The sequence below is a fragment of the Micropterus dolomieu genome, linkage group LG04, assembly GCF_021292245.1.
Source record: "Micropterus dolomieu isolate WLL.071019.BEF.003 ecotype Adirondacks linkage group LG04, ASM2129224v1, whole genome shotgun sequence".
NCBI classification, from domain to species: Eukaryota; Metazoa; Chordata; class Actinopteri; order Centrarchiformes; family Centrarchidae; genus Micropterus; species Micropterus dolomieu.
Window position 1 is genome coordinate 19,519,737 of NC_060153.1, and position 17,590 is coordinate 19,537,326.

The 17,590-nt window shown below is 39.4% G+C and overlaps 2 protein-coding genes across 5 annotated transcripts; one reads left to right on the plus strand and one right to left on the minus strand.

Moving 5' to 3' along the window:
- Window positions 1-255: 255 nt before the first annotated feature.
- On the minus strand, window positions 256-6,065 carry ftr84 (finTRIM family, member 84). 4 transcript variants are annotated; one of them, XM_046047625.1, is made up of 8 exons: window positions 5,946-6,065; window positions 3,699-4,240; window positions 3,378-3,473; window positions 2,565-2,798; window positions 1,823-1,979; window positions 1,666-1,722; window positions 1,408-1,464; window positions 256-1,176 (listed from the first exon to the last, which is right to left on the minus strand). In XM_046047625.1, the coding sequence occupies exons 2-8, from the start codon at window positions 4,218-4,220 to the stop codon at window positions 647-649; spliced, it is 1,653 nt and encodes a 550-aa protein (XP_045903581.1). In that variant the 5' UTR covers window positions 4,221-4,240; window positions 5,946-6,065; the 3' UTR covers window positions 256-646. The 4 variants fall into 4 exon arrangements, with proteins under 4 accessions (XP_045903581.1, XP_045903580.1, XP_045903579.1 ...); XM_046047624.1 differs by lacking the exon at window positions 5,946-6,065 and having other exon boundaries at window positions 1,408-1,461; window positions 1,856-1,979; window positions 3,699-4,271; XM_046047623.1 differs by lacking the exon at window positions 5,946-6,065 and having other exon boundaries at window positions 1,408-1,461; window positions 3,699-4,271.
- A 1,973-nt stretch (window positions 6,066-8,038) lies between these two features.
- On the plus strand, window positions 8,039-11,889 carry tppp2 (tubulin polymerization-promoting protein family member 2). Its single transcript, XM_046047923.1, has 4 exons — window positions 8,039-8,096; window positions 8,909-9,100; window positions 10,257-10,410; window positions 11,438-11,889. The coding sequence occupies exons 2-4, from the start codon at window positions 8,910-8,912 to the stop codon at window positions 11,627-11,629; spliced, it is 537 nt and encodes a 178-aa protein (XP_045903879.1). The 5' UTR covers window positions 8,039-8,096; window position 8,909; the 3' UTR covers window positions 11,630-11,889.
- The last annotated feature ends 5,701 nt before the right edge of the window (window positions 11,890-17,590 follow it).

The following is a 17,590-nucleotide window of genomic DNA, read 5'->3' on the forward strand; positions in this document are numbered from 1 at the left end:
ACTTTCTCTACTTTCCCTGTCAACTGACTGCAATTTCCTCCCCAACTACACACGGGGCCTCACTTGTCACATCTGCTCCACAGTTACATGGCCCACTCCTCACTTGCAACTCATTCTCTCAGCCACTCACCATATATGAAGTTTTATAAACTAGATTCGGGAACTAAGGCCACGCCTTAAACTCATCCAATTTCCGCACACCTAGTACTTAAGCACAACTTCCCCCCCACCCCCCCCTTCCCTACATCCCTCAGCCCACCCTCCGGGCACTCGATCCTTTCTCTTCCATCTCGGCTCCATTACAAGCAATAAACCATTGTTAATCTTCTACGTTCGTAGGCGTGGTCTTTGTTAGTGAAATACAAGTTCGTTTCCTTTCTTAATTGCCAGTTCAGTCGTTTCCATTTGCATTTGAGTGGATATCTCCTGCCTAACAACACTTGCCTGTAAGCCCATTCCTTAACAATAAATCCTTGAACTTCACCAGTCTGCCTGTTCTGTCTGTATTTGGGTCCAATCCCCATTGCCCTCACATTACCCATCGTGACACTTATAATATGCATTCAATTTGGCAGACCATAACTTTACCTTGTACTGTACAGTCAATATCTAACACTGTATACAGTACATGTAAGTTCTGAACCCTTCACAATGGCTGTAGCTGGCAGAGGGTAACAGAGGAGCCCACACCAAAACCAGCATACAAAGGCTCACTAAACTGAGCTTTGAATCTGTGGATAAGCTCCATGGCCTCTGATATTGAGTAAAAGGCCACAGTGTTGCCTGCATAATCCAGGTACACACCAATTCGTGTGGCCTTGGGAGCATCAGGAAGGTCTCTGTCTACTTTGTTGTGCCAGGCAGAGTAGCCTGAGTCTGAGCAAAGGAGACTCCAAGACTTGTCGTTGTAGCCCAGCAGGCTGTGCGAACTCTTCCCCTTGCGACTGATGCTCTTGTAGGCCACCCCGATGGAAAACTCCCCGCTCCACTCTGCCTCCCAGTAAAATCGGAAACCAGTCAGAGGCTCCTTGCACAGCGCCTGGCAGAAGCCATCAAAGCGTTCCGGATGATCTGGATAAAACTGGATTGTTTTCTTCCGGGTGACCCTCTGGTTCCTGTCCGACAAGACCAGCTCTTTAGAGACCGTGTTTGGATCAATGGACATCTTGCAGCAGTCTGAGCGAAGACAGCCATACACAGTACACATTTCTTAATTATTTATGTTTAGAGGTGGAGCATCTCATTGATCACTTTCCCTCACTCTGTCTGATTTTCAACCAACTAACTATTAAATATCTGAAAAAACTAAATATATATATAGGAAAAACAAATATGACAAAGTAATTGCTTTGTTTCTGACAACAGTGATAGGCAAACAACAGGCTGAACCATAATCGCATTACTCACATCTTAAGAAGTCTTTCCTGGTTTTTGGCTCCTGTAAATCAACTCCAGAAGGAACTGCTTGGACATGAAAACACTGACAAATATTACTTTCAATTTTATTTAATTGTTTATTTTCAAATAAATATGAGGTCAATCACATAAATCAACTTTTAATCTACATCTTTCTGGTTCTCATCCCAAAAATAAAATCTATATGATCTATATTCACGTGTGCTTAGGTAAGTAAAGTTGTAAGTATTTCAGTTAACAGACATTTACCTTTGAGTTGTTTTTCTCCATTTCTTGGCAACAATATGTACACAGGGGTTTCACTGACTGTGAAGATGATACAGCATTAGGTTAGCCTGTTACTGACCCACTTTATGGTTGTCACATTATAATGATATTTTGTCAATGTTGTCTATAAGACATGAACCTGTCTTGGAGATTTTGCTCAATTCCTTCTTACAGATGTCATCCACATGTTCCTTCATCTCTGTGGCTGTCTTGCTCATCTCTCCAAAGGAGAACTGAGGGTTGATAAGCACTTTCGGCACCATGGCCTCAGGAGGAGCACACAGGGTCGGAAAATTCTATTCAACAAGAAATAGCAGCTTCATGATCCAGTCAACAAGTCAGAAATACAAACTAAGAAAGTAGCCTCGCCCCAATCAAAAGAATATAAACAGTATTTACAGTTGATACTACATTTACTTATTCAACATTACAGTTATCATCTGCTATTTAAACAGCACATGAAGCAGACAAAGATGTTTACATGTGACATGAATAAATTGCCATGTAAAAAGTTGTACAAGTATAAATGGTTAATTTTACCAGCACTAATGTTGATCCTGCTGATCCTTTTTTTTCTTATGCAAACAAAGCAGCAAAAGACATGTGCTGATCTTGTATTAAAAGAATCTTAACCTAAGCAGTATTTTCATGTTAAAAAAGATATCTTCAAGATTACATGTAACTAACAGATTATAGTGTCTGAAGTGTAAACATCTCTGCCCGCAGTGACAAGACAATGACGAGTCAAAGTTAATTGCAAACTCCCCCGAACAGCAGTAAGTTTCTGAGTGTAAAACATTCATCTATGTAGCCTACATGTAGTATTCCCTCAGATTTATATTACATTATATTTCTTGCAGCTCTGTATGGTCTTTCAGCACCTGCAGAAAATGAATGTTGTCCTCTGTTTCGATGATCTGCCGTAGCTCTGTGTCTCTGCGCTGCAGCTCCATGATCTCCTGCTCCAGACGCTCCACATAGCCCTTAGCCTGCGACACGACTGACTGCATGTTGGTCACTATCATCTGATTGATTTCAGCCTTCCAGCGCTCCACCGCCTGCAGCATTTCGTGGAATGTCTTATCACTTCCTGCCTGAGCTCGCTGGGCACAACTCTAAAAGGTAAAATCAGTTTTTTTGAGAGGTTACAGAAAAGGATGGTGTCAGGGTCGGTCATGTGACTGAGGTGTTTGAGCCCAAATGCAAGACACCGAAGCGCTGAAGGCAGTTATGGATGTTTATTTTTCAGTTACTGAACATAGGGCGTACACAATGGTGCAGAGAAAGTCCAAAACAAGGCTGAATCCATGCAGTGCGATAATAAAGTCCATAGCAAGCAGATACCGAACCCACAAACAGAGCAGACTAAGATAACTAAAACCGAACAGACTAAAACAAAGATCAAACACAGAACACACAAGGCCAAAATATAAAATGAGAAGACAGATTAGACTATAAACAAGAATTAATACAGGCTGGGCCTAACATAATGCAAAGGACAAAACTGAATCAGACCAGGATCACGACAGATGAAGTGTGATATTTGAAACCAGATACCTTTTTTTCAAATTCTATACATAGTGGCATTAACATTTTTGTAAAACATCTCATATTATCATATTGCTCCTAAATACACAATGTTGCATTGCATCAGCCGAATGCTTTATGTCTGATTAGGAAATGCCTGATCTTACTTTGAGAATGTCTACATTATGTTTGAGCTCCTGCAGCTCCTTTATCCTCTCCTGAGTGATGCGCTGGACTTCAGACTGGGTGGCCAACAAGACTTTCTATTGGAAGAATGTGACAGTAAGGCTTTTGTAAATCACAGTCACTTTAGTGTATAATCTGCGGCATTTTGGGTGATTTTGGATGAGGCTTTGGTGCGAGAGAGTTTGTCCCTCCTCCAAAATTAAATTTTTTCAATTTCAATTTGAATGGCTTCCAAACTGTTTATTCAGAGCACACAGGATGAATATCTCCCACACGTTGACACACAAACTAATCGGACTCACTTGTTTTTCGATGCGCTCTTCTTCTGCTGAGGTAATGTTGTGGCTGCGGTGCTCTTTGACAGTACACAGCACACAGATACACATCTGGTCAGAGCGACAGAACAGCTCCAGGCCTTTCTCATGCTGGGGGCAGATCTTCCTGTCCAGGTGGCCCGTCTCATCCACCAGCTTGTGTCTCCTGAAGGTGGACGACTCATAATGTGGCTTGACGTGCGTTTCACAGTAGTAGGCTAGGCACACGAGGCACGACTTGACGGCCTTGTTACGGCGGCCAATACAGAAATCGCAGAAGGATTCCCGCTGCATGTAGGGGAAAGGACTGAGCTCCGGAAGTTGGCGCTGCGGCTTAGGTTTTACGTCGGGCGGATTGCGTCTCAGCACGGGCCGTGGTGTGAAGGTTGTACGGCACTGTGGGCAGCTGTACAAACCCATGTGGTCTAACTGGTCCCAGTAGATCTTTATGCATTCCAAGCAGTAGGTGTCTCCACAGGGGATGGTGACCGGGTCTCTCAATGTGTCCATACACAGAGGACAGTAAGCCTCTGATGGTACAGGGGAAATAGGATCAGCCATGATGTTAGATGAGACAAATGGGACAAACTCTGGATCAGAATAGTTTTTAGTCAATTTGTGTCATGGGTGAATCCCCAAGCTTTTAATATGGGTATGTCCAACAACAGGCTCCTGTAATCCCACAATGTCGTTTTCTGTTGATATTTAAAGGGAAGGCTTTGTTTCTACTGTAATCAGACAGGTGATGTCTTCCCACACAACCCTTTTTCCAGCATCTGAGTGTAAACACTGAGGTCTGCAACCATGAAGGAATCTGCTTAACAAGCAAGAATTTCAGGTAAGCTCACACAGTAAAGTCAAATTGTCAGCAAAATAAAAACTGACATATGCCCTTCAGCTTTCCAGTGAGTTTCATGATAGTGCATGATGTCAAAACAACTAGTTCTGTTTATCCTGTGAGCAGCAGTACAAGTATGTGGGTACCCATAGAGTAAACCTGAAAAACAATGCAAGGTACGATGATAATATAAATAATAAACACTTTTACATACTGTATATATATAATTTAAAGGCATTTGTTAGATGCAAATAAATACTAAAATACTAAAATTCCAAAAGGGTTACAAATTAGCCATGGCTAGAAACTTGTATGCATGGCATTTACTTTGTATACTTTATGAAACAATATCTCATGCATTTGTAAAAAGGAATTTAATGTTTTTACCGTAAAACATTAATTCGGTAATGCCAGAAGCAACATGTTTACATTTAAGACTAATGTATGGAAAAATACCAAATTTCCATATACTTCAAACTCAGAAGTTATGTATGTATACTGTATAACGTATACCTATAACTTACAGTATATGGGCTAGAAATGTCAGAATAGGACGTTGATGTCACAAATGTACGTGAAAATCAAAATGGCTTTGGAAATAGTTATTATCTTGTTTCATATAAATATAATTGCTGAATCTGAGTCTCTTTACACAGGCTCAAAGCAGCTGGTGGCTTAAGAAATATAAGAAATGCTAGGGGTGCCGGGGAAAGAAAGAAAGCTTGAGTCTGCTTAGGGTTAAATCTGCCCTTTTAATCATATATCATGGTTTAGATGCTTTATACTAATACTTGTGGATGTGATGGCCTATTTATTATTAGAGCTCACCCAGTAATAGCAATTTCCTGTCATTTTCAAAAAATTCAACAAACTATCTGTTTAATCAGAAATAATGAGATTACTGATGATACTACTACCAATAGTAACAACCAACTGCACGTTTTGTTTAGTACATTAAATGAATTAAATACTTTTTAAAATGCACTTTCAGAATTGAACATTGTTACTAACCATCCACCACTGTAAGTATGAATAGTAATTGGTAAGGGTTGAATATTACATATGGAATTAATGGCAGTATAAAGTTTAGTATAAGAGATAGTATGTCACACTCTGCCTGTCAGCCTTGCCATGTTTTGCACTTTTGAGTTTGGTCAGTTTATTATCTGTTATTTTGGTCTGTTGGGTATTGGAGTTCTGTCTTGTCTAGTGTTCAGTAATCTGTGTCATGTCTATTACCCCAGTGATTCCTCTGCATGACAGTCCCCCCCCCCGCTCTCCCCATGCCTGCCTGTACATCGTTAATCTTGATCCCTGTCACCTGTGTTGCTCCCACCCTGCTCGTTAGTCCCTGTATATTTACCTGGTGTTCCTGTTTAGTCTTTGTCGGTCATTACCTTGTGTTACAGTGTCTTGGTGTGTGTTGTCCTGTGTAGCCTGCTCTGCTCATCGTTCTCGTCTTGTCACCCGGTTTCTATGGATTTTGGCAAGGCGAGGCTTTAAGACACACTAAAACGTTTGAAGCAATTGTGCCGGAATTGTGTCGAGGCTTCGAAACCCTTCGACACCCGTCTCCACGGTGACATCTACTGGTCACTTTTGATATCGACACATCTTGGTAGGGGTTTCATTGAAACAATGACTGACCAGCGTTTACAATTCTAAACGTCTTATCAGTACATGACCAACACGGTTTCAGAGAAATCACCATACAACAAACAAACAAATGCCTTCAGATTGTCAGAGACAGCATATGGGGATTGCAATAAAATCACATCTGTGTGTTGTTTAATAAGTAATCACTCATTTATCTGAGGCTTTTCTCAAAAGCAAATCACAATTGCTGTGTCAGAGGGCACACCTTGAGAGCAACTAGGGGTTAAGTGTCTTGTTCAGGGACACACACCACTACCCTATCCATTTTCACAATACTTTATTGATCTATGAGGGTGAATTCTTTGTTGCAGATACTCGCAAGGCCTAAACAGAATAGAAATAAAGTTGAAGTTATAGTGAGTAGAGAATATAATAAAGTATACAAATCTAAGAATATAGTGATAAATGTGGATATCTACAGTATTACACAGTAGCTTATTAACAGATGTGTAATGATAATTAGTAAGAAAGATATAGGCCCTAGTGTAATAATAATTAATAATGAGTGCTGGCAGTGATGAGGTGTAATGGATTAAAAATCTGTAACTGAGTAAAGTTGAAGTTGTTTCAAGAATGATAAATGAAAAATGGAACAATGTCTCACATTTGTTATATGTCAAGAATTTTATTCAGAAATATTCAGCTGTGGCTGAGTTTTTTTTCATAATTGACATCCCCAGCCTTGGAAAAATTTGGTGACAGGGAACATTTGTTGCTGGCAAAAAGTATGTTTTGGCCTACAGGTGCGGATGTACTACAGCAGTAAATCAAAGGATTGTGTGTCCTTGGAACGGTATCTCGACAAAGTGTCGACACGTCAGTATCGAGTGTCCCATCCCTAGATTTTGGTTTCTTGTTTGGATTCCTTGTTTTTGGACTTGTTTATCAGCCACTCCACCTTGTAAGTGTGCTCGCCTTTGTTTATTAAACTTTAGAACTATACCTGCTCCGCTCAACGTGTCCTGCATTTGGGTCCTCCAACCTGCTCACCAAACACGAACCGTAACATAGTAGGTCCATGTACTGAGAGTGTTGATAGTGCAGTTGTGGGATAAACATAATAATCACACTCTCACCACTGTGTAAAGAGGCCTGCTCTGTTTCCAAGGCTCTGATATTCAACTCGATTGATCTGTAGCTTTGAGATGAGATAATCTTTCCTGTAATGTGTCAGCTTTACGTTGTCAGTGCTCTTTGTCCTTTGAAGGGCTGCTCTCATCTTTGTCCAGACAAGAGGGCTCTTGTGACAATGACAGTAAAAGGGAAAAGGGAGAAAGCAAGAGGGAGGGGGAACAGTGGCGATTCGACATGGCAGACAGATGTGAGTAGAGTTTAGTGTTATAGATGGGAGAAAAAGGTGAGAACAGCAAATTCTGGGTTGAATGGAGAGAAAGATAATCATTATTTATGTAATCCCTGCCCCAAAACCTGGGTTACAGAAGAAATATCTGAAGACTTGTAATATCAATTTAATAAATAATAAATCAATTGAAATAAAATAAAACATGATCTATGGAATAGAATGATAATAAAAACAATAAAATAAAAACAATAAGATTAACAGAACGTGATAAATGTTTCAACAGAAGTCTGTACAAAGAGGCGAGGAGCTAATGAGACTGAATAAACACGAGAGGCTGAGTGCCCATGATGTCACTGACTGTGCTGGTCGGTACTCTCTCCCTCCTCCCACTCCTCCTTTTCTCTCTCCTCCTGCCTCTCTGTATCTCTCTGTCTCTGTCGTCATCGTGAGAAAGTCTGGGAGTGGCAGGAAGGAGGAGTGGCAGAGGAGAAAGAAGAAGAAAGAGGAGGACGGAGAGGTCCAGCAGTTGTAGACGAATCAGGATTTTGACCTGAATATTTTCACAACATCCTTCCATTTACGGCAGCAGGTACACTTTACTTTCTCTTTCAGCATCACTCTTTCACGTCGTAGTACCTAATACAACAAAGGGGAAACAGAAACAGACAGTTTAGATGTCTTAATTCATGCTCCAGTAATGATTAATACCTTCAGTAAAACCCTTTTTTTACCTTTACCTTTTTTTAAATATTTATGCATTTTAGATGTGACAATTATTACCCAAGCTTTCTGAATGTGCATTCTTAGATCCTTACCTTTCAGCAAACAGCAAATAATTAAGTGATGGACAAATGTGGTGTATATATAGACTGAGTAGAGGAGAAGAAGATAAAGACAAGGAGCCTGCTCATGTTCATTCACTATAGATTTAACAGCCAAGCAGCCATTTGGAAACTGAACTGATTGAATTAAATTGGTCTGAGAGCAGCTTTAGGAACACTAACATTATGATGGATGTGAAAGTGCGTTTCTGCGTGTGTTTATGTTTGTGTGTGTGTATAAGAGGGAAAGAGAAAATGTTCACTTAGACTGACCATGATTACAGCCATTTCTTGGCAGGCCGAACCGATTGTCAATCAGCTAATAGAGTCATTCTGAATTTGAGTGAGTTCTTTAATTTTACAAAGTGTCCTCACAAGGATAGAAAGTAAATCAACGTCAACCAAAGTAATGATGTTTATCATTACTTTTTGAAGGGCTATTTTAGGATTAGGACAATTGAACCATATGTGACTGTAAAGATCATATATCTGTGTGTTAACCTTAGTCAACAGTACCTGAATCTTCTGTTAATCTGCACATTGACCAGAAATGCATTTATACTGTGTGTGTATCTGTTAGTATGGCTGAGGGCTCAGTGAGTATAGCAGAGGTGGAGACATCCTTCCAGAAGTTTGCAGTCCATGGAGACACTAAGGCCACAGGGAAGGAAATGAACGGCAAGAACTTTGCCAAAATCTGCAAGGACTGTCACATCATCGATGGCAAGAACGTCACCACTACAGATGTTGACATAGTTTTCAGCAAAGTCAAGTAAGATTTAATTCAGGTTTAACCATCCGCAGCTAAAACATTCATAACACAGCAACTCTGCCACTGTGTAACAAACAGCCAAGAAAAGCAGTAAACTCGGTATCAGCTTTTGCAGCGCACATCAATTCCAAATGCACAAAATCATGGAGAGGCTTTTTTTTTTGACTATTAATAGTTTTAGAACAATAATTTGTGGTCTGGTGCTGTGGGAAAAAAAGCATAGTGGACAAAAGTTGTGTCACTTATTTGCCAAATAAGCACTTGGCTAAAATTATTTAAACAGAACTAACGGTCTACAGCAATGCTAACAGCTCTGTGAGGCTGTACATAGGCACAGTGATGCTAAGGGATTAAATTCTAAGGGAAACATGCTAACATGCTGTTAAGCAGGTAAAATGTTCACCATTAGCAATAAACGCATACGCAATACAGCAGAGGCTGATGAGAAAGTAATTTGTTTAAAGACTTGAACAAATTAAAATTCTGACCTGATGACCCCATGATGCTAGATAAAAAGTCAGGGGACCACCAAAGTAATTTCACCATAGATAGATGAATCAAATGTCATGGTAATCCATCCAATATTGAAGATCCATTTTAACTAAAATACCAAAATATGAACCTCATGGTGCTAGAGAAAAAGTCACCAAAGGTTATAGAATTGATCCTCCCGGAAACATTTCTAACGTTTCTAAAATGTCATGGCAGTAGGCTACATGTAATAGTTGTTGAGATGTTTCTCTTTGGACCAAAGTGGTGACCATTGCTAAAAAGACAAAATGATTTTAATATTGCCAGTGACCATTGTTCAGCTAACATGTAATCATAATTACACCATAATCCCATTTCTAGATATTTTTATTTGTATTAAACTTTGTACATTGTTGTGATGACACTACATCTTGGTGTCTATGTGTGTCTAGCCGTGGATTAATTTACTTTTCTAGCTTTCTAGATGAATGAGTTGTTGAATAATATGTACTGCTAATTTACATTTGCAGTGCATGGTCTTTTATGTAAAAAATGTCACATGTAAATAATAATCACACTGCCTAGCCCCGTGGCATTATAATAATAATATGCAAATGGCCACATTGCATTATTTGGATAATTTTGTTTTTCCTCAGAAAAAATTTGACACTGTGTATTTCCTCAGGGCAAAGTCAGCTCGTGTAATTACATTTGAGCAGTTCAACCAGGCCCTGATGGAGTTGGCTCCCAAACGTTTTAAAGGCAAAAGCAAAGAGGAGGCGCTTCAGCAGCTCTATGGTCTCATTGCTGGGAAGGAGCCTGCCAACATCGGAGTTACTGTGAGTACTGCATCAGACATAACCACAACATACTCACCTTTTACCAAGTGGATGCAAGCAACATCCAGGGACTGCATTTACTGTGTCTCTGTTACTGTGTTATACATAGCATAGGACTCCAATTGACCCACCACCTTACAATCGATAAATTATTGCGTTTACATGTATAAGCTTAGATATAATGTGGAGCGTGCTGGCGTTTATGTTAAGGTTAGATATGTTTGAGGCTGGTTAAAGGGTAAACATGGGCCCAAATGTTTTACACATTTTGGGGTCTAAATGATGCAAGAGTTTTGAAATTAAGTATATCACCTCAAAAGTATGTCCACTAAAAGTGCTAGCTTTTGCCACTGACAGGCTCATATTGTTATTCTAATAGTCTGACAAATTATGGAAAGGATCCCTACAGAGATAGACCTTTTTAAAAAAGTGGTAGTATGTAGAAAATGTTACAAGTAATGAAGAACACAAGTAATGGTTCTTAGAATATCTATCTAAGCCTGTCAGTGGTCAGTCAACTTTTGGTTGACAGGATTACATTGCAGCCATTGCGTACTGTTCTGTGGCTGAGACAATTTACTGGTCCAATTCCAAAACTTTTTGTACCTATAAGTCATTTAGACTTCAAAATATATAAAAATAGGGCCCCGGTTTAAAAATGCCAGAATTACCCTTTAAGGTTGGGACAAGAACCTAGAAGGACTTCCATCTCTGTTTAAGTGAGATTTATAACAATGTGTTCACAGATATTTTGATTTTATTGGCTAAATCTGGCCTACTGTATGTGCCATGGCCATCGTTTAGCCCCAAAATAATAATTGAAAATAACTGAAGTTCTTTTACAGGGTTAATTCATAGAAGTGCTGGAAATAGCCTAAAATAATAAGAGAGAAACAGAATGGAAGTAAGGCAAGCAGAGGGATAACCTATGTGTGTGTATTTTCCAACCTGAATGAACAAAGGAGTGAAATCACCCCCTGTTTATTATTGTTTTTTCACTGTAATTGTTATCTTCTATTGTTTTTAGAAAGTGGCAAAGGCAGCAGCAGTAGACAGACTGACCGATGCCACCAAGTACACTGGAGCACACAAGGAGCGGTTCGATGAGTCAGGAAAAGGAAGAGGAAAGGCCGGGCGCGAGGACATCCCAGACACTAGTGGCTATGTGGGATCTTACAAGGGCAGCGGCACTTATGATGAAAAAGTGAAAGAAGCATAATGCTGTTGTCAGATTATGAAAACTTTGTTTCACCAAAAACCTGATTTGGGCTGTTAAAAAACAACATTATTTCATTGGTTACTCTATTTTTGAAGACAAAACAAATATACTGTATAGGTCCTCTATGGTCAGCCTTTATAACACTTGTTGGATCCATGCAAAACAATTACAGACAAAAACATAGTGGAGTTTCAAGGTTTTCACAAGTGACAACCAGGAAAGAAATTACAGAAACAATTTCCTGAATTCATCCAAAAATAATGAAAACACTTAGCTGCATTAAGTTGAGAACCTTTATAATGGGTTCTGAACTGATATTGTTCTCTATAGTGTTAGTGACTTTACAGGAACAAAATAATTAAACTTTAACCACTTTCAACCAAGCAGGCATCATAGAAACTAACTCTGCATGTAGTTTAAAACTGTGCCTTACTACTGATGTGGCTGATAGCGTGAATGCTCTGAAATACAATAATGTGCTGCTATTCTCAGTTACCTTGATGCAATTTATGGTAAATGTGCAGGTTTCATGAAATAACAATGTCGTTCTTTCACTTGCTAAACTTATCTCTTCATATTTCAGAGCCCTTTGCCCCATGACCAATCAGTGCCCGTTATTATTCTTTCCATAGAATCTGTTCATATCATGAAATAAACTGTACATTTACAAGTTGGACTATGTAGAAAATGTAACAAGCAGTGAAGAACACACACCTATACTGTACTTATGAAACTACGGTATGGGATACTCTGTCCTTACATTGTCTTTATTCCTTATTTCTTCCTTACCGGCAACATTTTGCTGTGATTCTTAATGCTCATAATGCATCCTGGCACACTGTTTTATTTTGCTCCAAAGTTGAATCAATTAAGTTATGATAACAAAAACAACATGATTTATCTCTCTCATTTCAGTGACATAGGTGGGATGCTGCAATATAACTTCATAACATAACAAAATTAAGATGTTTTTGTTATGGCTGGCTGGCTCTAGTGGCCTTACAATGGTAGCAGGAGGAAGTTGAGTGACATATTATAAATAGACAAAGTCCATGAAAGGAGGTGGATGGATGGGTCAAACTGAGGACTTTCACACAGGAGAACGGTATTTGAGTCCCATGTGAAACAAAGTAATTGTTGAGTTATTGTTAGGTTAAATAGCGTTACTGACTTCCATCACTTGAGTTACATGCAAGTACTTAATTTACTTTAACCCAAAACACAATGTTTTCCTTAACCTAAGCAAGTAGTTTTGTTGTCAAAATCTAACAAAACTGTGGCTGTTTTACGTCAACCACGTGTTTAATGTCATGTGACTTATCCATACCTTGGGATTTGAAAAAAAAAGAAAAGTTTAGAGAGAGGTTACTGTTTTTTTATTTGACAGGGACAATGCACAAAATATGTATTGTACCAAACATAGCTAAAAGCTAATTCTCATGTGCAGTCCCTGGGCAGGTGCCAGTAGTGTGCAGGATATTACTATTAAAGATTAATAATAAATACAAATCTTAGATTTCATAAAAAGCCGACCAAATCAGACCACACATAACACACTCAAATATCAATCCTCCCAAAACAAAACAATAATACATTTCCATATAAAACACAACAACATCAACAATCGCAATCTAAAAATACACAATCCATCAGTACAAAAAATTAACCTGGCACACAAGACCAATACTGTCCACATTCAGTGTCTCACAGCTCAATGAGTACATATTTGATTGTCCCTGAACTAAATTTTCATACTTTCATACTTTACCTATATTACAGTAATAATGAGAATTAAGTTTTTCTCTAAATGCTTGCTTATACGGACTCTGGAGTGGTTGCATTAATGTACTACCTGTTTGAGACCAGGTTGACTACATTATGAAAAATGTGACAATATCATTGCATGCATACAGTTTTGCTGACCACTATCAATAATCACATACATATTTAATGTGCTGAACATGCTGTACCCTTTGTCCTTTGATATTAATTTCATGAGGAGGGCAATTGCTTTCCCTAAAGGAAAAAACATACCGACCATCTTGGATAAATTTAGTGTCAAGCATGAACATGTCATCCAATCTGCAATTTTCTCCATAGCCTCTGTGGGTAGAGATGCAGCTTGCTGTTTTGATGTAGCATGAACATAAATGACCATATAACTTTTGTACAGACGTATGGTAGATCATTTATTTACATACAGAATAAGAGAGGGCCTAAAACCAAACCTTGTGGAACACCAATAGGACTGTCTAAGAATGAGGTTGTTCCTTTAATTCTTGTACAATGTTGTCTGTTACTCAAATTTGAAGCCATCCATTCAATAGTATTTGCTTAGACATCATGAGTTGATAATCTAGATAACAGTACAATGTGCTTGACTGTATCAAATGCCATTTTTAAATCTATAAAGCTGGCTTCTACCACCCGTCCTTTATCCAACATGTGTTTCAACTCTTGTACATAATAACGAAAGGCAGTCTCAAATGTTTCGGTCTAAATCTAAACTTCATTTCATTCAAACAATCGTGACCCAAAATCTAGTGGTTAATTTGCTGCTTGGAGACAACTTTTGCAATCACCTTAGATGTTACTGGAAGGATCCGAACAGGTCTGTAGTATGCAGTCTCAGAAAGATCTTCCCCCAGAGAAACAAATGGATAGGAGAGGTAGGGTGAGGGAGACAAATGAATCCCATTTTGTGAGATACTTGGACAAAATGATTGCCTTTTGGCAGGTACTCCATCCTTCTCATGTTCATCAAGGGAAAAATAAGAGATTTGGCAGATATGCTCATGCAATGTGTCCTATGTAACATAGTTAAGGTCTGGTCTCCTGTTGCTGGACTGGTATGTGAAACGCTCCTGTTGTTTTGGGAGGCATTGAGAAACAACCCATTTGGTCATTTAGGTTGGAGGTCAGGTTGATCTAAGCAATTGCACAATTTAATTAGTGTGTTATGATACTATTGTGTTGTGGTTTCGGACAGAACGGACCCAAGCGCAACGCTTGTCAGTTCGAAAAAGAGGTTTATTGAGGGAAAAAAAGGGAGAGGAGAGACGGGAGGTGAAAAGGGGTAAATTGGATGCTGGCAGACGTGGGCGCGGAGGGCCGAGGAGCTGGCGGGGCTGGCAAGGCTCAGGTGAGGCGACCGAGAGGGGGCAGGAGGCCGAGGCGAGAGGGGCGAGGAGCGTGGAGGGAAGCCGGGGGAACGCTGCGGAGGCGAGGCAAGGGGAGAAGGCAGGTAGGCGAGCCCAGCTGACTGACTGGATGGCGGAGGTGAGTGAACCTGGCAGGGAGAAAGAAAAGACAGGGTTAGTTTCGGGAGACAACAGGTTAGGGAACGAGGTATCAGAGAGCTTAGAACGCAGAAGTGGCACCAGGACTGGAGCGACGACGATCAAGCGGAGATGGAGTGGAGAACCGGGGTAGAAATACTGTTGAAGATGAGGCTGATGGCTGGCAGGTGTGGCGGTGGAGGTTGACGAGACACAGGTGAGGATCATCAGCCAGGCTCCGGGGCGGAGAGGGAGAGAGCACACACAGTGGGAGAGGGGAGGAGACACGGGGGAGAAAACAGAAATGCGAGACGAAGGAAAAAGAAACAAAAGAGCACAGGGCACTCACCGTCAGCTGGGCTGCCACCGCAACACTATTGTACATACGTGTCTGTTGCAGCCATGCTACCCATAACTCTGACTTAAACGAAAAAACCTTGAAATGATTTATGGTACCGTAAAAATCGCAAAAAACAATTTCTCAAGTATATGTTCTCATAGAAAAAACACTCCTGCCTGGACCCTGCTTGTGACACTGATGGCATTTATGTAGTATTCAAAGGAACCATTTTAGCAAAGCTTATCGTATGATGCACATGTTTAAAGATAGTTATATATATCTCACATTATAGACCCGTGCTGAGCACCACCTGGGTTTTATGTATACTACCACTGAATTTCATAATACAGAGCCTGTATTGTCATGCTTAACTCATGATTCACTTGTATCACCCTATCAACCTATAAAAGAATACCATAGGCTATAGTATAGTTGTGGAGAAACTATTTGTGTTTTAGAAAAAAACTAAATATAACACATTTCAACTTTCATTACCTGCTTTTGCATTGTGGTATCTGTATGTAGCCCTGTAGGCCTCTGAGTGTGATGCAGTTATTTGCAGTGACCATATTGTATATATACCATAATACAGGTCTCTGGCTCTGGGGTGAACAGTTGTCCTGTGCCACCAGATACTGGTTTTCTTGCAAGCTCATATGACTGAACCAGTACCAGTGCTGTAGAGCACTTAGTTACTTACCGCTTCTCATTTCAAAATAAGTTAAGTCATACTTTTCACAGTAACCAGTATGAAACTGTCAGTGATCCATGCACTTGTTGTGTTTTTGTAAAAACACTGCTCTTATAAATGCATGTACAGAAAGTCGGTATTGACTTGCTTTATTTTTTAAATCAGCCGGTGGCGTTAAGAAACATTATGTTTTGTAAAAAAAAACAACCAAAAAAACAAACTCCATGCTGCTGTTATTTATATGATATCAGTTAAAAAGTCAAGAGTGACTGCTTTGTTTCGGGAGGGTGGTGGTAGTGAAAGTAATATATATATATATATAAAAAAAATCTAATTGTTTAGACACTAAAAGGAAATGCTTAGACCAAAGCATCAAAACCTTAACTTTTGTTACCATGCCTTAAACAAATGTTACGTCCGTGGTCTAGGGGCAACCTGGACGCAACATCAGGTGTGGCTCCCCACTCTTCCAATTCCCAAGCAATGCCAGAGAACAAAGGGAATTACAAATTAGTAGTTATATTTCACTCAGATTGAACAGTGATCAAAATAAGAAACAAAAAGCTTCCCTAAACCAAAACAAAATGTAAAGAAAAGACAAACCTCTAACCTAGGCTTCTAATTCAAAAAACAGGAGAAAAAGGTACTCAAACAGAAAAAGGGTTTCTCACTCCTTGAAACTGCTAGTTGTACAGACAATATATACAAAGTTATATTTACAAAAAAGGCAATCGATTTACAAATCAAGGGCTGAAGCCAACAAAACAAGGTTGTCAACCAATTTTTAGAATACCTAAATTGCGGTTTCTGTACTCACAACAATGATACACAGGTAAGTTGTTATTCCTCCACTCACAATGATTGAGACACAAAATACACAAGTCACACTAGCACATGTTGGGAATGGAAGAGGAAGAGTTCTTCTTCTTCTTCTTCTTCTTGTATTCGGCAAACTAGACACATCTATGAGGTATTGCTTCCCTTTACTGTTCTGCAACTTTGACAAGTGTGCAATTGCAACAAAATAATTTCCCCTCGGTGATCAGTAAAGTATTATATTATTATTATAATCGGGAGGGGCGGATGACTGCTTAAACAGTCTGGCGGTTTTCTTCTCCCCCTCCTGAGTATTGCTGTGCCTTTTATAACGAGTCTTATTGCTTCAAGACAAACTTAGATGACTATGAAGTATGCACAAAAAATGTTTCTGGTACTTAAACAACAGCTTGATCTTTTAAGAAGACCTGTTGAAACTGTTGAAAATGACCTGGATCGTACTATTAAAGACATTCTAGATCAAAAGAATGAAGATCTTCATGAAAAAGCAAAAAAATATTCCATCGCATTGCAGAGATTTCTCACCATGGTAAAACAAGGAGAAAAAGACCACAACACACTAACTTTGTCAATGCCGGTCGCTGAGGATTTTCACTCTTCAGAGCAGGAGAATCAAGAAGGAAGAGATTTTGTTTTTGAAGAAATTTTAAAAAACATGCCCAAAAAACACTAGGAATAAAGCTCAACATATTTTGGATAAAATGTTCTCCTCAAAAAACATATCTGCATGGACTGAACGTGGGGAGTTTGTGTTTAACGGTAATGTTATTAAAGGGTCTCGTGTATGATTTGATAAGAGGAGTAATGGCTTCTCA